The sequence below is a fragment of the Physeter macrocephalus genome, chromosome 5 (genome assembly GCF_002837175.3).
Source record: "Physeter macrocephalus isolate SW-GA chromosome 5, ASM283717v5, whole genome shotgun sequence".
NCBI classification, from domain to species: Eukaryota; Metazoa; Chordata; class Mammalia; order Artiodactyla; family Physeteridae; genus Physeter; species Physeter macrocephalus.
In genome coordinates, this window is record NC_041218.1 from 66,562,040 (window position 1) to 66,579,226 (window position 17,187).

General features: G+C 35.3%; 1 protein-coding gene across 1 annotated transcript in view; it reads right to left on the reverse strand.

The window, feature by feature from the left end:
• Nucleotides 1-17,187, reverse strand: part of THSD7A (thrombospondin type 1 domain containing 7A) — a 469,228-nt gene that overhangs the window by 92,878 nt on the left and 359,163 nt on the right. Inside the window, exons 8-9 of the mRNA XM_024127055.3 lie at nucleotides 7,596-7,830; nucleotides 2,510-2,625 (exon numbers count right to left, since the gene is read on the reverse strand). Of these exons, the coding sequence (XP_023982823.1) occupies nucleotides 2,510-2,625; nucleotides 7,596-7,830 (351 nt within the window). The remainder of the gene's footprint in view (nucleotides 1-2,509; nucleotides 2,626-7,595; nucleotides 7,831-17,187) is intronic.

The following is a 17,187-nucleotide window of genomic DNA, read 5'->3' on the forward strand; positions in this document are numbered from 1 at the left end:
AAATATCGTATATTAACGCATATATGTGGAACCTAGAAAAATGGTACAGATGAACCAGTTTGCAGGGCAGAAATTGAGACACAGATGTTGAGAACAAATGCATGGACACCAAGCGGGGAAAGCAGTGGGGGGGGGTGGTGGTGGTGGTGGTGTGATGAATTGGGAGATTGGGATTGACATACATACACTAATATTTATAAAATGCATAACTAATAACCTGTTGTATAAAAAATTAAATAAAATTTTTAAAAAAATGTTATTTAATTTTCAATGATAGGTTTTTTTAATGAATAAGTTACATCTATTTTTCTTCCCTTTCCAGACATACATAATACAAAATAAGATAACAAATTCTTAGACTACTAAATTGGTTCTTAATTCCTGGACATAGTCCAGCATCTCAAATTAGTTTCAAATCAGTTTGGGATATTCCAATATTCCAAAATATCTCATTTCTAATGAAATGAGACAATTTTACCTGATTTCTCATTTTGAGGAGTGTCTACCCTAGAATCAATTTAATGAAACCTTTTCTAGGTTTTTTTTTTTTTATTTTATTTTCTTGAAATGCTTTAGACCAAAAGAACTGTTATTTTGAAATATTTTACTCAAAATAAGGAAATGCCCAATATAAAGAAAAGACAAATTTTTTTCTACTTTCAAAAATTTTACTTACAAATGTTAAATTTGTGTGAGATTATTAATCATGTCATTATAAATGTAACTGCCTATGTTTCGGAATTATTAGTAAATGGGCTATCTCATACCAATAGAAAACATCAACTATAAAACATCCAGCATAAAATTTTCAAGCACATAAATTCCATGTAATAAATAAGCTTTTTCATTGTAGTAATAAATAGCCAACAATTATCACAGAAATACTAACCTATGAGAAATACTAACCTACAATCCTACTGCTGATTATGACCAAACTAAAGGATATCATATGTTATTTAGTTTTTAAGAAAGTAAGGGGATAAAAGAAGAAAATCTGGATAAAAATGTCAATGACATTGCATTATCAATAAGATTAATGCCATTAACATTTTTTGAGTTAATGCTAACTCTTTTTGTCCCAAAAGCTTTTAAAATGCCTTAAAAGACTTTTCAAATCAACACTTTCTATTCTTGCGCACTATGTGGTTTAAGTTATTTGCTATTTCAAGGGTATTTAAAACAGAAAAAGCATGAAAAGGAACTCGTTTCAACTATATAAAATAATCACACTGTAAAAACTATCCACTATTAAGTTTATAATCTTATGTAATATCTTCAGGATTAAAAAAAAGTTCTGGTGATTTAAAACGTGGTTAAACTAGAAGTTGATTCTTTTTTTTTAAATTTTATTTATTTATTTTTTGGCTGCGTTGGGTCTTCGTTGCTGCGCACGGGCTTTCTCTAGTTGCAGTGAGAGGGGGCTGCTCTTTGTTGCCGTGCGCAGGCTTGTCATTGCAGTGGCTTCTCTTGTTGTGGAGCACGGGCTCTAGGCCTGCGGACTTCAGTAGTTGTGGCACTTGGGATCAGTAGTTGTGGCTCACGGGCTCTAGGGCGCAGGCTCAGCAGTTTTGGCGCACGGGCTTAGTTGCTCCGCGACATGTGGGATCTTCCCGGACCAGGGATCAAACCTGTGTCCCCTGCATTGGCAGGCGGATTCTTAACCACTGCGCCACCAGGGAAGTCCTAGAAGTTGATTCTTAAATTGACTCTCTAGTGAGAGTCAAGAAGCATAAGTAAAAGCATAAAAGGAGCTGAAGAAAAACTGTCTCTATTTGTCGGGAGAGTAAAATAAAAAATAGGAGACAGTGTCATTTGTGACACTGAGAGACAATGTGATCACTTACTGCATAAGTCACCTGGAGAATGCTCACATCTTTCTCAGCAGCAACGAGAAAGGACCCTATCCTGGAGGGTAAAGAATTAACAAAGTATCTGCCATGATATTAAAGGGTCTTTGTCTGTGAGTAATGAAAGCAAAAACAAACCAAACTGGGAACAAATCCTCGTCTTGTAAATGCCTCATGTCATGTTAAGTGTTGGCAGAGGTACAATTTGACCATTTTTCTCTTTCCTTTATTCCCATCCTTTGGGTCATATAATTGAATCTGTACTGAATCTGGTCCCATGGCTATTTCTTGCCACTAAGCAGGTTGAGAGCCATGAGTACTGAGAAGATCACTCTATATTCTTTTTGAAATACATAAGGCCACTATACATTCTTCTAGAATCAATGTTAAAGGAAACATTATTAATAAAGTTTAGAATCCTTTCACCTTGACCTATTGTATAAAGTTATTTAAGTCCGTTTTGGCATAAAACTCATTTGTTTGGTATTCTAAAAGCTGTATTACTTTCTAGAAGGAAACCAAAATTTTATGGCATTCATGCCAAACCAAGATTACACAGCCAGCCCCATGTAAGAATAAAAACATTGCTCAACCAAAGGAACTTGGAGGTCCCAGTGAGAGGGTTCCTAGGTGAACCTCCTTCAAAACTCTGCAGATAATACCTTCTTTACATGAGGAAGGGCATGATGTCCAGTCACTGTATGGCGTCACGATACAGTCCTTCCTACAAGGAAGCAGACAGGGCTTCACTGTTTCAGGTCGAAGGCTTTCAGGACACCTGGGAAAAGCAAAGGGAAACTACTAGACCTCTACAGTAATCCAGAAAACCAGGTAATTTCGTATCTTTAGAATTTTTATTGCTGAAATTGCTAAACAGCCACCATCAATCTGTATTATTTAACTTAACCTCTAGGATCCTTTCTGCTTTTGACAAGGGCTATAAAACCAAAATAATTATTCCAAACTGAACCTCAATAAAGCTTCTCAAGGCAGGAAGTGTAAATTTAATTATAGTAATTGTGCTATGTAGAAGAAAATATAATAATTGTATTTTATCCATTTATAACAATCTCTCCATTAATAAATATGTATTTTCCAACATGCTTTATAAGAAATTTATGGAAGTTCAAATTACCAATTTAAGGACCCAATGCTACATCTTTGTATAACTAAATAGGCTTATTGCCAATTATAATCTTCCAGGTTATTCTGCACTTTATTTTTACAAAATATGTTTAGCACAAAATAAATCTATAATGGAGTATATTCTATACATAGTATATGCTCAAAAACCAATATTGTATTTACAGCTATGTATTTCATAACAAATAAGTAATAAAATAATAAAAGTGTATAGCTCATTAAGATAAACAATTTTTGCTTTATTCCTGGTTTCATTCACTGTCTCTACTCTTATCTTTTCTTCCATTTTATTCCTAGTTTTAAATCATTGGATTTTAAATATTTTTATAAATTACAATATTTTTAGAATAAAAAGAGTGAATATAAATAAAACAAAAATAGCCAATAAGTAATTTAAAGAAAAATAAAACACTGTGTTCTTGACATAAATTATAGTAAAATTAATTATTTTAAAAAAGTACACCAAAAATATATTATTAGGAAAACAAGAGAAAAATGAGAAAACACTGAAATGTCTTATACTATACAAGGTTTTCACTTCCTAAAAGATAATTTTAGGAAGCTGATTATGAGTTTTAAATATACTGTTTTATTTATTGTATACTTATTACATGGTTTTCAAATTTTCCAATTCTTATCTGCATCTTCACAATCTGATTCCACTATCATTAGTGGTCAAATGTTGGTCATGAACACTAGAAGAAGATGTATATTGTGACAACAAAATATAATAACATAATTCATGTAACTAAAAGCATTTAATGTTCTGATTCCTAAGAAATTCTCTTTTGAGGTCATAGCAATCTCTGACAAGTAAGCTAAGAGGCAGTGAAGAAGTAAACCAAACAACCAGTATAATTGTTGCTGGAATAATTTGGCAAATTAGTGAAAAATGGGATTTAAAAATACTCCCCATAGAAGAAGCCAAATTTTTTGTTAAGTCAAGATAAACTCTTTCAACAAGTAAGTTAATCAGGTTTTCAGAACTGAACTATGAGTGAAAAATTCAACATCATTCATTTCCTTCTCATAATTTCTTTATAGTGCTTTGCTGACACTTCATTTTTGATATATCTATAATTTTTTTATCTACATATCCTATCTCATCCATAAGTATTATGTTCTATTCAGCTATACATATACATGCCTTTCTCTCTCATTCTGTAACAGTAGGGTTTATTTGAAAGTGGATTTTTAAAAAATATATTGGAGTCAACATTTCAAAAAGAAATTATCTCCCTGGTTTATGTTGAGTATAGGCTTGGATTTTCCTAATTGCTTTGCCTACTCAAGGTCATGGATGGCAAAGAAATTTAGACGAGAATCATAGAAGGTAATGTTTTGTTACAATTGAGATTATAAATCACTAGAATTATAACAACCTACATGCTTAACCAGGAAATATTATATGGCAAAACCCACATATAATCTTGTTAATTCTTTTGAAACTATGGAACTATTGATTAGTAATTATTATTGGAAGCACTCCTCCTCAATGAGGCAGTTTTATAACTTTAACAGCGGGAGAACATTACTCAATTACATGCTCTTCAAATTTTAGCCCTCAATAAATCAACGGAATTTACGTTACCATTGACAACCTCCAAAATTCTGTTTTATATGGTTTAGAAATTTCCTTAGCAAGATACTTGGTTAACTGTGGAGAACAAAATTACTAAAAACAAAGCCATTAAATGAACACACAAAGATAAATTATACAGCCTAGATTACATCCAGTAAAATGAATTCAGACTTCCTTTGGTGAGGCAATTGGTTCAGTCAACATGCTTCTTTTCTCCTTTGTACTGTTTGTATTTAGTGTCTGTGGTTTAAATCAAGGAATTGATTTTCCCCCAAATCTTATTCAAGGTCAAATTAAACAGATGTGATAGGGGTTGAAGTTTGTTACTCAGAGGATAGATAAGATCAATAACATTGATTTTACCATTGCACAGTAATCTGTTTTATTAACAGGAGTTTAAAAAAAGGTTTCTATTTGCATTTTTGTTTCAAATGCCTAGTACTGAAAAGCAGTCATTGAATTTAACCTAGTATTTAGGCATAAGGGTAGTAACATTTTCTTTTGAATTCAAAGTATTTGCTTAATTTTTTAGAACTTTAAGGGCAAAGTAAGCCCATTTGATTTAACAAATCTATACTTGTATCCAGGTCACTGAATAAAGGCTGCAAGGGTAAAGCACATTTTTAATGGATTATTGTGGTGGTCTGACATGGGGCTTCAGGATACCCTTTCTACTGAATGATTTAATAACATTAATCCACCAGGCTTTTCCACACATAGGCTTGTGCATATGTACATCCACTGCTCAGAAATATATTTTGTAGTTTGCATAAGTGAGGAAAATATCAACAGCAACATCTAAAAAGTGATTAACTGCAAAATAGGAACAGAGTGAGCTTACCTATAGAAGCTCAGCACAATAACCCTCCAATCTGTACCATGACAAGCTGGTCAGGTTATAACCCTCTACAGTGAATATTTCTACCTCTCTGCTTGTCCCAGAAAGACCCACAATTCTCCAGCACTTGGGACTTCTGCTTCTGCTGTTACTGCTATTGAATTTTAACACAGTGCACATTAATATCCTTTGTTAGATTCATTACAACTTTAGCATTATATCTATTAAAATACTGGTTTGGGGCTACCTATTAAGCATGTGGAATTGTTTCTCAGTGTATTCAAGTCTTTTGGGCATGTATTTTCTAATATATTTCTTAATTTCAAAGTACATAAACAAAGTATGGGACAAAATACTGCTAATGTCCAGAACCCTGGCCATTGGTAAAAAACAACTCATAATGGGGTTCTTATTTATCCCCTGGAGTTTGTCATATGTCAGTTACATTATTATCCTTTCCCTGAAACACTAAGAACTATCTCAAATTTTTAAGAGAAAATACAATTTCTAAGGTTTATTGAGTGCTTACATTACTACTTTTTTTTTCATTAAATCCCTTCAAAAATTTTTGAAAACTGAAGCCAGAATCTGTTAAGTAGTATGCTTAAGATCACACATGATACCTAAGCACTTAGCCAAGTATTTGGAAATTATGAGGCCATTTTTATACCAATGCAAACTGATGGGTTTTACTTTCCATGTTTCACATGGCTAAGATGATTTGAATTTTAAAAGATTTGTGCTGTCTAAATCTCAAAAGGTAAAGAGTTCTTTTTTCCTCTTGGCATATATATATATATATATATATATATATTTTTTTTTTTTAATAACTTTATTTATTTATTTATTTTTGGCTGTGTTGGGTCTTCTTTGCTGCATGCGGGCTTTCTCTAGTTGAGGCGAGCGGGGGCTACTCTTCGTTGCGGTGCACGGGCTTCTCACTGCGGAGGCTTCTCTTGTTTGAGAGCACGGGCTCTAGGCGCGCGGGCTTCAGTAGCTGCAGCATGCGGGCTCAGTAGTTTTGGCTCGCGGGCTCTACAGCGCAGGTTCAGTAGTTGTGGCGCACAGGCTTAGTTGCTCTACGGCATGTGGGATCTTCCTGGACCAGGGCTCGAACCCGTGTCCCCGGCAGTAGCAGGTGGATTCTTAACCACTGTGCCACCAGGGAAGTCCTTGGCATCTATTTTTACAACTGATTAACTTTGTCTAAGAAATAATTAGCCCAGTTATGTTATGACATGTTTTTGTTTATATTTCTCACAAGGCACATACAATATACCAACTCTCTAGTTCTTTGCGCCCCCCTCTAGCAAATCGTTTGCCTTGGTGTTACGCTACTGGTAACTACAGTAAGAAACTGATGGTTTTTCTGCTTATTGTAACACTCATCCTATCCTAAGGCTCTCTCTTGGGAATAAATGGCTTATTCATTTAACCATTAAAAGATGTAATAGGGCTTCCCTGGTGGCGCAGTGGTTGCGCGTCCGCCTGCCGATGCAGGGGAACCGGGTTCGCGCCCCGGTATGGGAGGATCCCGCATGCCGCGGAGCGGCTGGGCCCGTGAGCCATGGCCGCTGAGCCTGCGCGTCGGGAGCCTGTGCTCCGCAACGGGAGAGGCCACAACAGAGGAAGGCCCGCATACCACAAAAAAAAAAAAAAAAAAAAAAAAAAAGGATGTAATGTTAATGTAGTAGATCAACAAAAGGATGTAATAAGTTTGGCCTCAGTATTTTTAATATAGTACTTTCTAGGGGAAATGAAAGGCAGAGCATAGAAGGCTACTGCCCAATTAAACTAGATCGGCAGCCTCCATAGCCTACGGATATAAAGGAGGTCATGGATGACCTCCACCGCTAGGACTTCGTATACTGTCATTATTGATCAGCCAGGCCAAAAGCAAGCAGTTCTTTCATTGCTTCACTAGCTCAATAAAAGCAGAAACTACTACTGTAACACTGAAAGTAGATACCACATAGAAAGATTTCTAGAGAATTTATGGATCCCAGGTACAAGACTCTCAAGCTGTTACAACTTTATCAGTGGCTGCATTCAAAACAAAGAAGTCTTACTCTTGAGGCCAGGTATGATAAGAATCAAATGCTTCATTTCATGAAGCAAGTAAAGCCTAAGCCAATCCCTGCATGGTTGGCCACAGGATTTACTGTTGTCATTCTAAAGCCCTTACTTTTTGGGTCCCACTTGGCCAACATTGACCCGCACACAGATGACTTTTCTTGTCTGCATGCCAACAGAACAAGAGGCCTCCCCGTTCCAAGTTGTAGTTGTGTTGAAGGATGAAACTGAGGTGTCCTCGATGCACTGGCCCCAGGGACCAGTTTGCCAGTGGTACACAGTACAGGGATGCTCGTTACAGCTGCGCACCTCTTGCAAAGCACTGCTATTTGGACACTGAGCTCCACCTATAAAAATGGACAACATTAGCAGATTAGATATGGTGCCAACAGGAACCTTACCATTCTCTGTTCCTTGTAATTAACAATAACAATGATACCTGCCACTTATTAGCACATGTGACCAGCGCACTGCTAGGAAGGCAAATTGCGTAATAATCTTATCTCATTTGGCATGGTCTGGCTTAAAATTTAAACTATGTGGTATATATGATATTTGGTTTGGGGCACTCAGGAGGACCTCAAAGAGAGAGGCCATTATTCACTACAGAAGATGAAAATGAGGAACAAATAAAGCCAATGTAATTGCTAACCTGGGGAAACATGGGCATTGAGACTCTGTGGATGGAGAAAACCCAGTGTGTTTTCAAATGTTATCCCTCAAAATGAAAGCCTTAATTACAGGTTTCAAAGTGCTGCTTATTTCAATGAATTAGGATTTAGGGTGATTAGAAACAGGGGTTTTAAAATCAACTGATGCTTTCTGACCTTCCATAGCATTATTGGAGAAGCCATGTAGTAATGATAATATCGTATTTCTTCAAATCTAAGATGTGATTGACTGTGGGATAGACCATCATTTTATGTGTCCCAAAGGAAGAGAAATGGCTGCAAATTAAACTACAATACTTTTTATCAACTCTAATTTTTACTGTATGCCTACTGAAATAGCTTTGTATGACCTATTGACATAATTTTTAAAAATATAACCCTTTTACATACTTTAAAAGGGAAGGTATTCCTAAAACGTCTTTACATTCAGAATCCAAATATTTCAAGTAGCTTTTAGACTCACACTCATCAAAGTTTGTGTTCTCCTACACTATCAACTCTGTGGCATCGAACGTGTTCATGATGCAGGATTTCTTCAAGAGTGTTCCCCTGTTGTCTCCAGAGTTTTCTTCCAGGATACTGGTACCTATTTCTAAGTTCTGATGCTGTTACATTTTTAATCATACCAGAAGATGTCTATGAATGAGAGGTTTAAGCAAGCAACTGAGGAACGGTTTGTTTTCCTTCCTCAAATGGCCCTTAGCTGTTTTTGTTTCTCTGTTTTTGGCAGAAATATCATGAGGTTACTACTGCTCCCAGGAATAACAATGAAATTCACATGTACTAGCAATGAAAACTGTGTTATAACTGCTGCTTGGCCACAGTGATTTTAAAAGGCATCCATTGTGGATAAAGAAGATGTGGTACATATATACAGCGCCATATTACTCAGCCATAAAAAAGAACAAAATAATGCCATTTGTGGCAACATGGATGGACCTAAAGATTATCATATGTGTGAAGTAAGTCAGACATAGAAAGACAAATATCATATGGTATTGCTTACATGTGGAATCTAAAAAAAAGCATACAAATGAACTCATTTACAAAACAGAAATAGAGTTATGGATGTAGAAAATAAACTTATGGTTAGCAGGGGGTAAGGGAGGGAGGGATATTGGGAGATTGGGATTGACATATACACACTACTATATATAAAATACATAATAAGAACCTGTTGTACAGCACAGGGAGCTCTACTCAATACTCTTTAATGGCCTATATGGGAAAAGAATATATAAAAAAATAAGAATGGATACATGTATATGTATAACTGATTCACTTTGCTGTACACCTGAAACCCAACACAGTAAATCAACTATACTCCAATAAAAATTTTTTAAAATACATCCATTTTAAGATGTAGTAATTATAGAGATGATGAAGGGTAAAACAGAAGTGTCCTTTAATCAATAGAATATGGTGTGGAGTTGCCAATATGGAACTTTTTTATGTGCTAGCCCCATTATAAGTACTTTGTAGATGGGACCTCATTTAATATCCACAGCTGCTGTACGAGTTAAAAATTATATAGTGGATGAGCCCATACAGATTAAATGATGCGGCCACAGTAACAGGAATTTAGGAAGTTTCTTACCACTATGCTATTTATAATGTCAACTATGAAAATAAAAAGCTTTATATTGTTAAAAGCAGAGTATTGGAGGAATTTATTGCTTACTTTATTAACAATTTGCTCTAGTCAAACTTATGTAGTCTCTGGATTTCATCTTAAGAACAGAAAATAACTGGTTATTCATGTGGAATGGCAGAAACCTTGGGTGTTCATCACACATATTTGTAAGAGTAAATGGAGGAAATATTGAACATAATAAGAGGTGGGTTTTAGATATTAGGAAAGCAAGTCTAAAAAAGTTAAAAAAAAAAAAATAAGAAAAAGTGATTCAATAGCTAGTGACCCTAATATGGAAGATGGCCTCTAAAGCTTGAGATTTGGGTAAAAGTCATAAACAAAACCACACCCTGAGCTGATCTTTAGGTATCATTTCATTTGTGAGTAAGGACATCCCGCTATTCAGCAAATAAATCAGTAGGCAGTTTACGTGAGAATTCAACTGCAATTTATAATCACTTATGCAGTGTTGAACACGGGATCAACATCTGAATAACCTGCATTAAACAGCATTTCGTTGCTGTCCCCTGCTTCCTGAAGGTGAAAACATCTGTCACAGTTCATATCCTATCTTCCATCACTGGAAGCAATAAGTTTAGGATTTGAATAGGAACGACTCCTAAACCTGCTAATTGGATTGGGGAGAAATAAATGAGCACTCTTATTACCCATTTCCCTGAGGCTCTAGATTTGTCCAGCCTTATTTCTCAGGAAAACACATGCTAATTGTAGACATTTTACATAACCATTTTAACCATACCTTCATATTAATGGTGAAATCATTCTTCTTCAACAAAATAATGTGTGTCTTTACTTACCCCATTTTCACTTTGAGTATACGTATGCTATTTAAATTGTGATTTTAAAACTCTGAATTGTTTTTGACATTGGAATTCACTGCGTGGCTTTGAAAAAAATAAGAACTTCTACAACATCAGCATAACGTGTCCAGGAGCTACAAGATGACTGTTAAGTTTACAGACATAAAGACTATTTATTTTCTTGCCCCAATCCACATTAAAGCCACATCAGCAGTTTTGGGCTGATGTCAAGATACCTGCACAGATAAGTCCCAATGTGGTCTTAATTATAATAACAATGTGGCAATTTGGAAAGCATGGCTTGGAGTAATCATTCACTGCAGCATGGTCATGTTGTTTGGGGAATAATTTTATGGTTGAAAAATTGATAGATATAATACTGAATTTACTTATTATTTATGGGAAGATCTAATTCCAGACATCTGGGAATATTCCCATTTCTGTAGTACTGGGGAGATTATAAAATGTCATCTGTGACAAAATTAGTGATAAGTGTATTTTTAAAAAAATCCTCTTATACATAAAAACATATGTTTCATACTAATGTGACTAGATTTTCTATCATTCCACCAAAAGGAAAGACTTTATAATACTTAGATGAAATCCTGCTATATAAATAAACTTTCATGTTCTTATAAAAATACCAACTATTATGTGAAACTTCTCTCTTGGGAATGAAAAAGTGACTTTTCCTTCCCACATCAGGCCCATAAAAAGCTTGATTAGGAAACATTTAACAGAACTATGGTGTTACTGGGTCTGGCATTGAAGTCCTTACAATTTAGATGGCCAATTGAAAAAAAAAAAGAACCTTTTCAAAACATTAATTAGAAACCTATGTACTGAATGCAATATGCAATGGTTACCTGCGCTTCAAGGGCTATCTAGAGGGGTTAGAAATAATTCTTGCTACTCTCAAGGATCTTATAATGCAGTGGAGAAAAGTAATAGGGGGATAAGTTGAGCAAAAAATGAGTATATAATTCTAGGTAGACTATAATAATTATGTTAAAAGAGGTATTTAGTATAATTGGGATTCAAAAGTGTAAGATTACATTAGTTTGGGGGGTACTAAAAATGACTCAGGTTATTGAGATAAAGCATTGATATGAGTTTTGAAGGAATAGTAGTTTAATAAGCAGAGTTCAGGGAAGGGAGGATTTTATTTAAGCAGAAGAAAAAATAAATAAAAGCAAAGGTACTCAGGCAGGCATGACCCTGGGAATTAGTAACATTGATGCAGTCAATTGGAGTAGAGAGTCCGCACAGGGAAGTAACTGGCAATAAGGAAGTGGACTGGGCTCAGGCTAAGAAGAGGCAGTTACAGGGTACTATGAATTATGGTTTTAAGATACTTGTAACTTTGCCTGCTACTGCAGCCCTAATCACTTTGATAGCAGACCACTGTGGATGAAAAGAACATTGGCAATGGCATGATTTCAGGGAATTTAATTGGAAGTGCGTTAGCCATAGAGAACCTCAAGAGACTCTGCTGCAGTCCCTACCCCTTCCACTTTTTTCCCCTTGTAGTAAAAGGTAGAAGACGTCCCAGTGTGGAGTCTGCATAAATCCTGCCTGGTGGTCCTGTAGGAACAGACTGAAGCAGAACTCCTACTTCAAAGTCAGTAGTAGGAAGATGAGGAAGTGGCAGTATTTGCTTAGAAGTCAGAGTTATGTGTGTATATACACATAAAATAGATCCTGGGTTCTTCAAATTCCTCTAGGAAATATAAATACTCCCTGATTCTTAGAATTAAAATCATTTAACTATAAAAACTAAGCAAGATAAAATAGAAATACTCCTCTCCCCAATGTTTTATACTGCAAAATATAATTTTTGAAGATACTAATTATTTGAGAAAAAATTTGGCCTAATTTTATTCAATTGTCTCCATTCTCTGCATGTACACAGCAGGTGTAAAGACACACTAACATTTTGCTGAAGTTATAATATCAGTTCATTTTGAACTTTACAAAAATAAATATTCTCTCATTTCTTGCTTTGTAAGGATAATTGAATCTATAATGAGAACTAACAAGTTACCGCTATACTCAGTGGAAAACATTTTGAAAATCATTTTTCCTTTTTAAACCAAGTTTGTTAAGAATCTGTAACACAAGTTAAAAAAAATGGAGAAGGCCATAAACCTAACATCAGTTTTAAATTTTTCATTAAAATTCAACTTACTACTATTTATATTAAAAACATGCCAGACTTAAATGTTAAAAGATGGCATCCTTTTAGAACTCCTGAAATAATTCTGAAGTAGCTCTTGGAATCCATCCTGTAGTTTTACAAAATACAAGGAAGATTTTTACCTCAAAGTAGCAAACAAATCAAAAAGCAAATTACTAATCTTATTTAACTAAAAGTCAATGCTTTGGAAGTAAGATACAAACACACACACACACAATTTTATTTTTTAAGTTGAAAAGAAATATTTTTACTTTCTCCAGTATATTATCTATCTCCAGTTGCTATCATTTGTGATTTGGTTTCCAAATGACAATATTTCAATAAGAGGCATTTTATGACATTTTTGTGTACTGCCGATACACAAAATAATAGGTTACATAATGTTACTCAAGATGCTATGAAAAGCCATTGTATTCAAATTGTTTTCATTCTATTATTTTTTGTTTAACTTTGAACCAACCTCAATATTATAGGACAATTAAAAGTATCATCAATAGTTTCTTCCCTTGGATCACTTGGAAGAAGTTATTGAAATGATATCCTATTACCCTAAAAACTTCAACGTGTATTTCCTGCAGTCAAGGGCATTTTCCTACACATAAGCACATTCAATATTTAAGATCAGGAAATTAACACTGATACATTATTTCCATCTAATCCTCAGAACCATTCAAGCTTGCCAACTATCCCAAAATATTCTTTATAGCAAAAGGACCTAGTTCAGAATCAAGTGTTGCATTTAGATGTTATGACTTGTTAGTCTCCTTCAATCTTCCTCAGTCTTTCCTTAATTTTCATAATTTAGACACTTGTGAAGTCTAAGGGCCAGTTATTTTGTACAATGTCTTTCAGCTAGGGTTTGTCAGATCTTTCCTCATGATTAGATTCTACAACATGTATCTGTGACAGGGATGTTACAGATGTGATGTCACGTTCTCACTGCACCACACCAGGAACACACGCTTTGCATGTGCCCCATTACTGATGATGTAAACTTTAATCACTGGATTAAGGTGGTGTCTGTCACACGTCTTCATTAGGAGGATACTTAAGATTGTGAATATAATGCTCTTCATCAGACTTTCAATTAATACATTTATTTATATCAAGTATGGATCCATGGTTTCCTCTTTTAAAGAGGTATAACCAGTTGTTATTTTGGCATTCACATTGTTCCTGTATGTGGCCAGTGGGAGACCCTTCAAGCTAGCTTCTGTGACCTTTTGACATATTCTCCTCTTCCTTCCTTTCTGGAACAAGATTCTCCAGGCACATCTCGTACTTTTCCTATCTCAGCCTTAGAATCAGCTATTTCTCCAAAAAGCCCTGGTTCCTTTCATTGGAGAATGGCATTAGACACCAAGATCTGAGTGCTGAATGCACTTACTGCTATTATGGTCCTGCTGCTCTCATGTCATTTCAGTGGACGCAGCTAATACATATATACATCCATAACATGAATATAGATTACATTTATGTTTGTATTTTATTTCTTTGTCTAGATTTATAAATAGGACACCATGAATTCATACTGATAACTTCAAGTTCCAATATAGTACAATAGGGTTTATTCTAGTTTTCTTTCTTAACACACTTATAACTCCCTTCTCTAGCAATAAGAAACCCAACTCCTATTATGTTTAATACAGGTACCTATTTGGTCACTCCCCCAGCCCAGATTATTCCAATCTCTCACTGCCATCTTCAGTGCTGTACCCACAGGATATCTTCTTTACTCTGCCCACACTCTGACACCCTGCATTCGGCCACCCCACATTACTGAAACCCTCCTCATCCCTGCTTGGCTCCAACACCTCACACTGGGCTGGCTGCTTCAATGCTGGGATTCTCTCTTCACCCTGCTTGTGCTCTGGCATCCTGTGTTGGGTCGCTGCTTTTACCCTCTTAAATAATGCATGCCCCCCCCCGACCCCTTTAGACTTCTCAGGGTCTCTGACACTTCAAGCCAGGCCATTCTTTTCCTACTGGGGATGCTCATCTCACTCAGCCTGGGCTCTGACAACCTCCTCTGGACCACTGCAGACCCCCCACCTGCTGGCACAGATGCTCAACTGCTTGGTTCCACTTAATGATTTTGCAGATAAAATTGTTCAGGAAGAGAGATACAGAGCCTAGAAAGGAAGGGAAGGAAAGCAAAAAGAAAGTATAACATGAGGAAAAGGAAGTGCTATCCTACTATTCTATCATTCTTTTAATAGGAACAAAGAAATAATAAGTCATAACATTTTAACAATGGAGAGCTTATCTACTGCACTGGGGCCATATGGAATAATCCTCTATCTCACACACACACACAACACACACACACACACACACACACACACACACACACACACACATATGGAAATAGACATACATATAGACATAGAGGTAGACACACACATGCATACAGACGTACAAAAAAAAGACCGGTAAACCAGGGGTAAGACCAGTAGCCAGCACTCCTCTCTTTCTAGCACACAGTAGGACTATATTCCCCCTGCCCCGCTTAAAATCAGATTCAACTTCAAGTCATGATTATATGATTTGCTTTGATAATGAAATGTCAGTGGAAATGACACAAATCACTTCTGGATGAAAGAATGTAATTGCTGATGCTTTTAAGTCAGAAGATAGACTCCCCAGCTACCTTCTTCCTCCGGCATGAGGATTGTGAGGTAGGCCTTCATATGCAGGTGCAATGCTGAGACATTTCATGCAGGACAGACTGCCTTGGAGAGTCACCTGTCACTGCAGCAAAATTCCCAAGAGGGAAAAATAATTGTTTTTTTAAGTTACTGAACTTATGGGCTGTTACTGCAGTATAACTTAATGTTTCCTTATTAATACAAAGAGGTTATATTACTTAGATAAATAAAAGTACAAATGTATAGGTTGCAGCATTTATTTTGTAAATCCAGATAAATACATTTGTCCTGTAAGTTATTTCACCAGAAAGTTGTATAATTTCATGTCTTATGTTTACTCAATATATAATTTTATTAAGATGATCTTTTCCCTTAAGGTTATCACAGTAATTTTCTGATCCACAGATAATTAAGAACATTTATGACATATACAAAATACTAATTCTTGGCGAATAATAGAAATACCTGCTTTTGTGTAAAATTATAAAGGGTTAGCTAATTGGCAGGGAAACATATTTTTAAACTTCCTGCAAATGCAGTTCCTAAATCATTTAAAAAATAGCTCAGAATTAGAAAAGGCTTAGTTTGAAGAAAAGAAAATGTGTTTCAGTGTCCAGCAAATAATAGGTATTATATCGTTTTTGAAAGATAAATTCTTCATTAAATATTTCACATAATTATACCAGTTTTTGTAGCTGTTATTAACAGAGACAAATAGCAGCAGATTGACTCCTCATTGCCAGAGTTTCCTCTACAGTTTCCATTTAAAATTATGTTTTGAATTCATGCCTTTATGATTAACTATATACACATCTGTAATTTTCCAGCATGGGTTACTTATGATGCAGCTATTAGCCTTCATTAAAAATTATCGAAGTCCCACACTTTCAAACTAAGTGGATGATACATACCAAACAACAATCATAAATTTTTGCCTTTACAGCATTCCATGACCTTTCAGTGTGAAGCATCATGTCTATAGAAGTAATGATCTGGTGAGTTCTGCAAGCATGGCAAAATCTCAGCCATGTGACTCACAGGGCGAAAAGTCACTTATTACTAGTCACACAGCAAGTGTCTGCAGAGTATAATGGATTTATAGGAATCAGGGTGACCACAGATCTAATTTTAATGATGCCCAAGACATAATCTGAGCTGATAGACTGTGAAGTCTGAATATAATCTATACAAGGTTAGAGTTATTGTTTGACAACATAAGGAATATAATTTTGTCTCTAAAAGGTTCTACTTTTCTATTAGGTTCCATAGATACATTTTTCTCTTGGTAGCAAATAATTAAAATTATATTGAGGTGACAAGAAAAAAGTTTTTGGACACTTTAAAGAAAGTTCTAAATTTTCTCATAGGTTGACTATTTTAAATATATTAAATTTTCTCCTATGTCTTAAGTCCAAGGTAGTTATATTTTTGCATAGAATCAGATACACAGATAGCAAGTTTGATTAAGTAAGAATGCTAGCAGATTTCTATCACTAAAATGCTTCCTAAACAGAAAAATGAAATAGGCAATATGAAAACTCCTCCAAAATTGATTACTTGGAGGTATACATAAAGAAACATGTGCTTACTACAAATAGAAATCATTATTTACTAATGTTAAATGTGAAGGGAGAAGTGTCATTCAGCCTGATAACATTTAAATAACATACGCCTATATTCTTGAGACAGAACATGCCTTAATGTCACAGAACTTGACTTATTTCTACGTCTTCC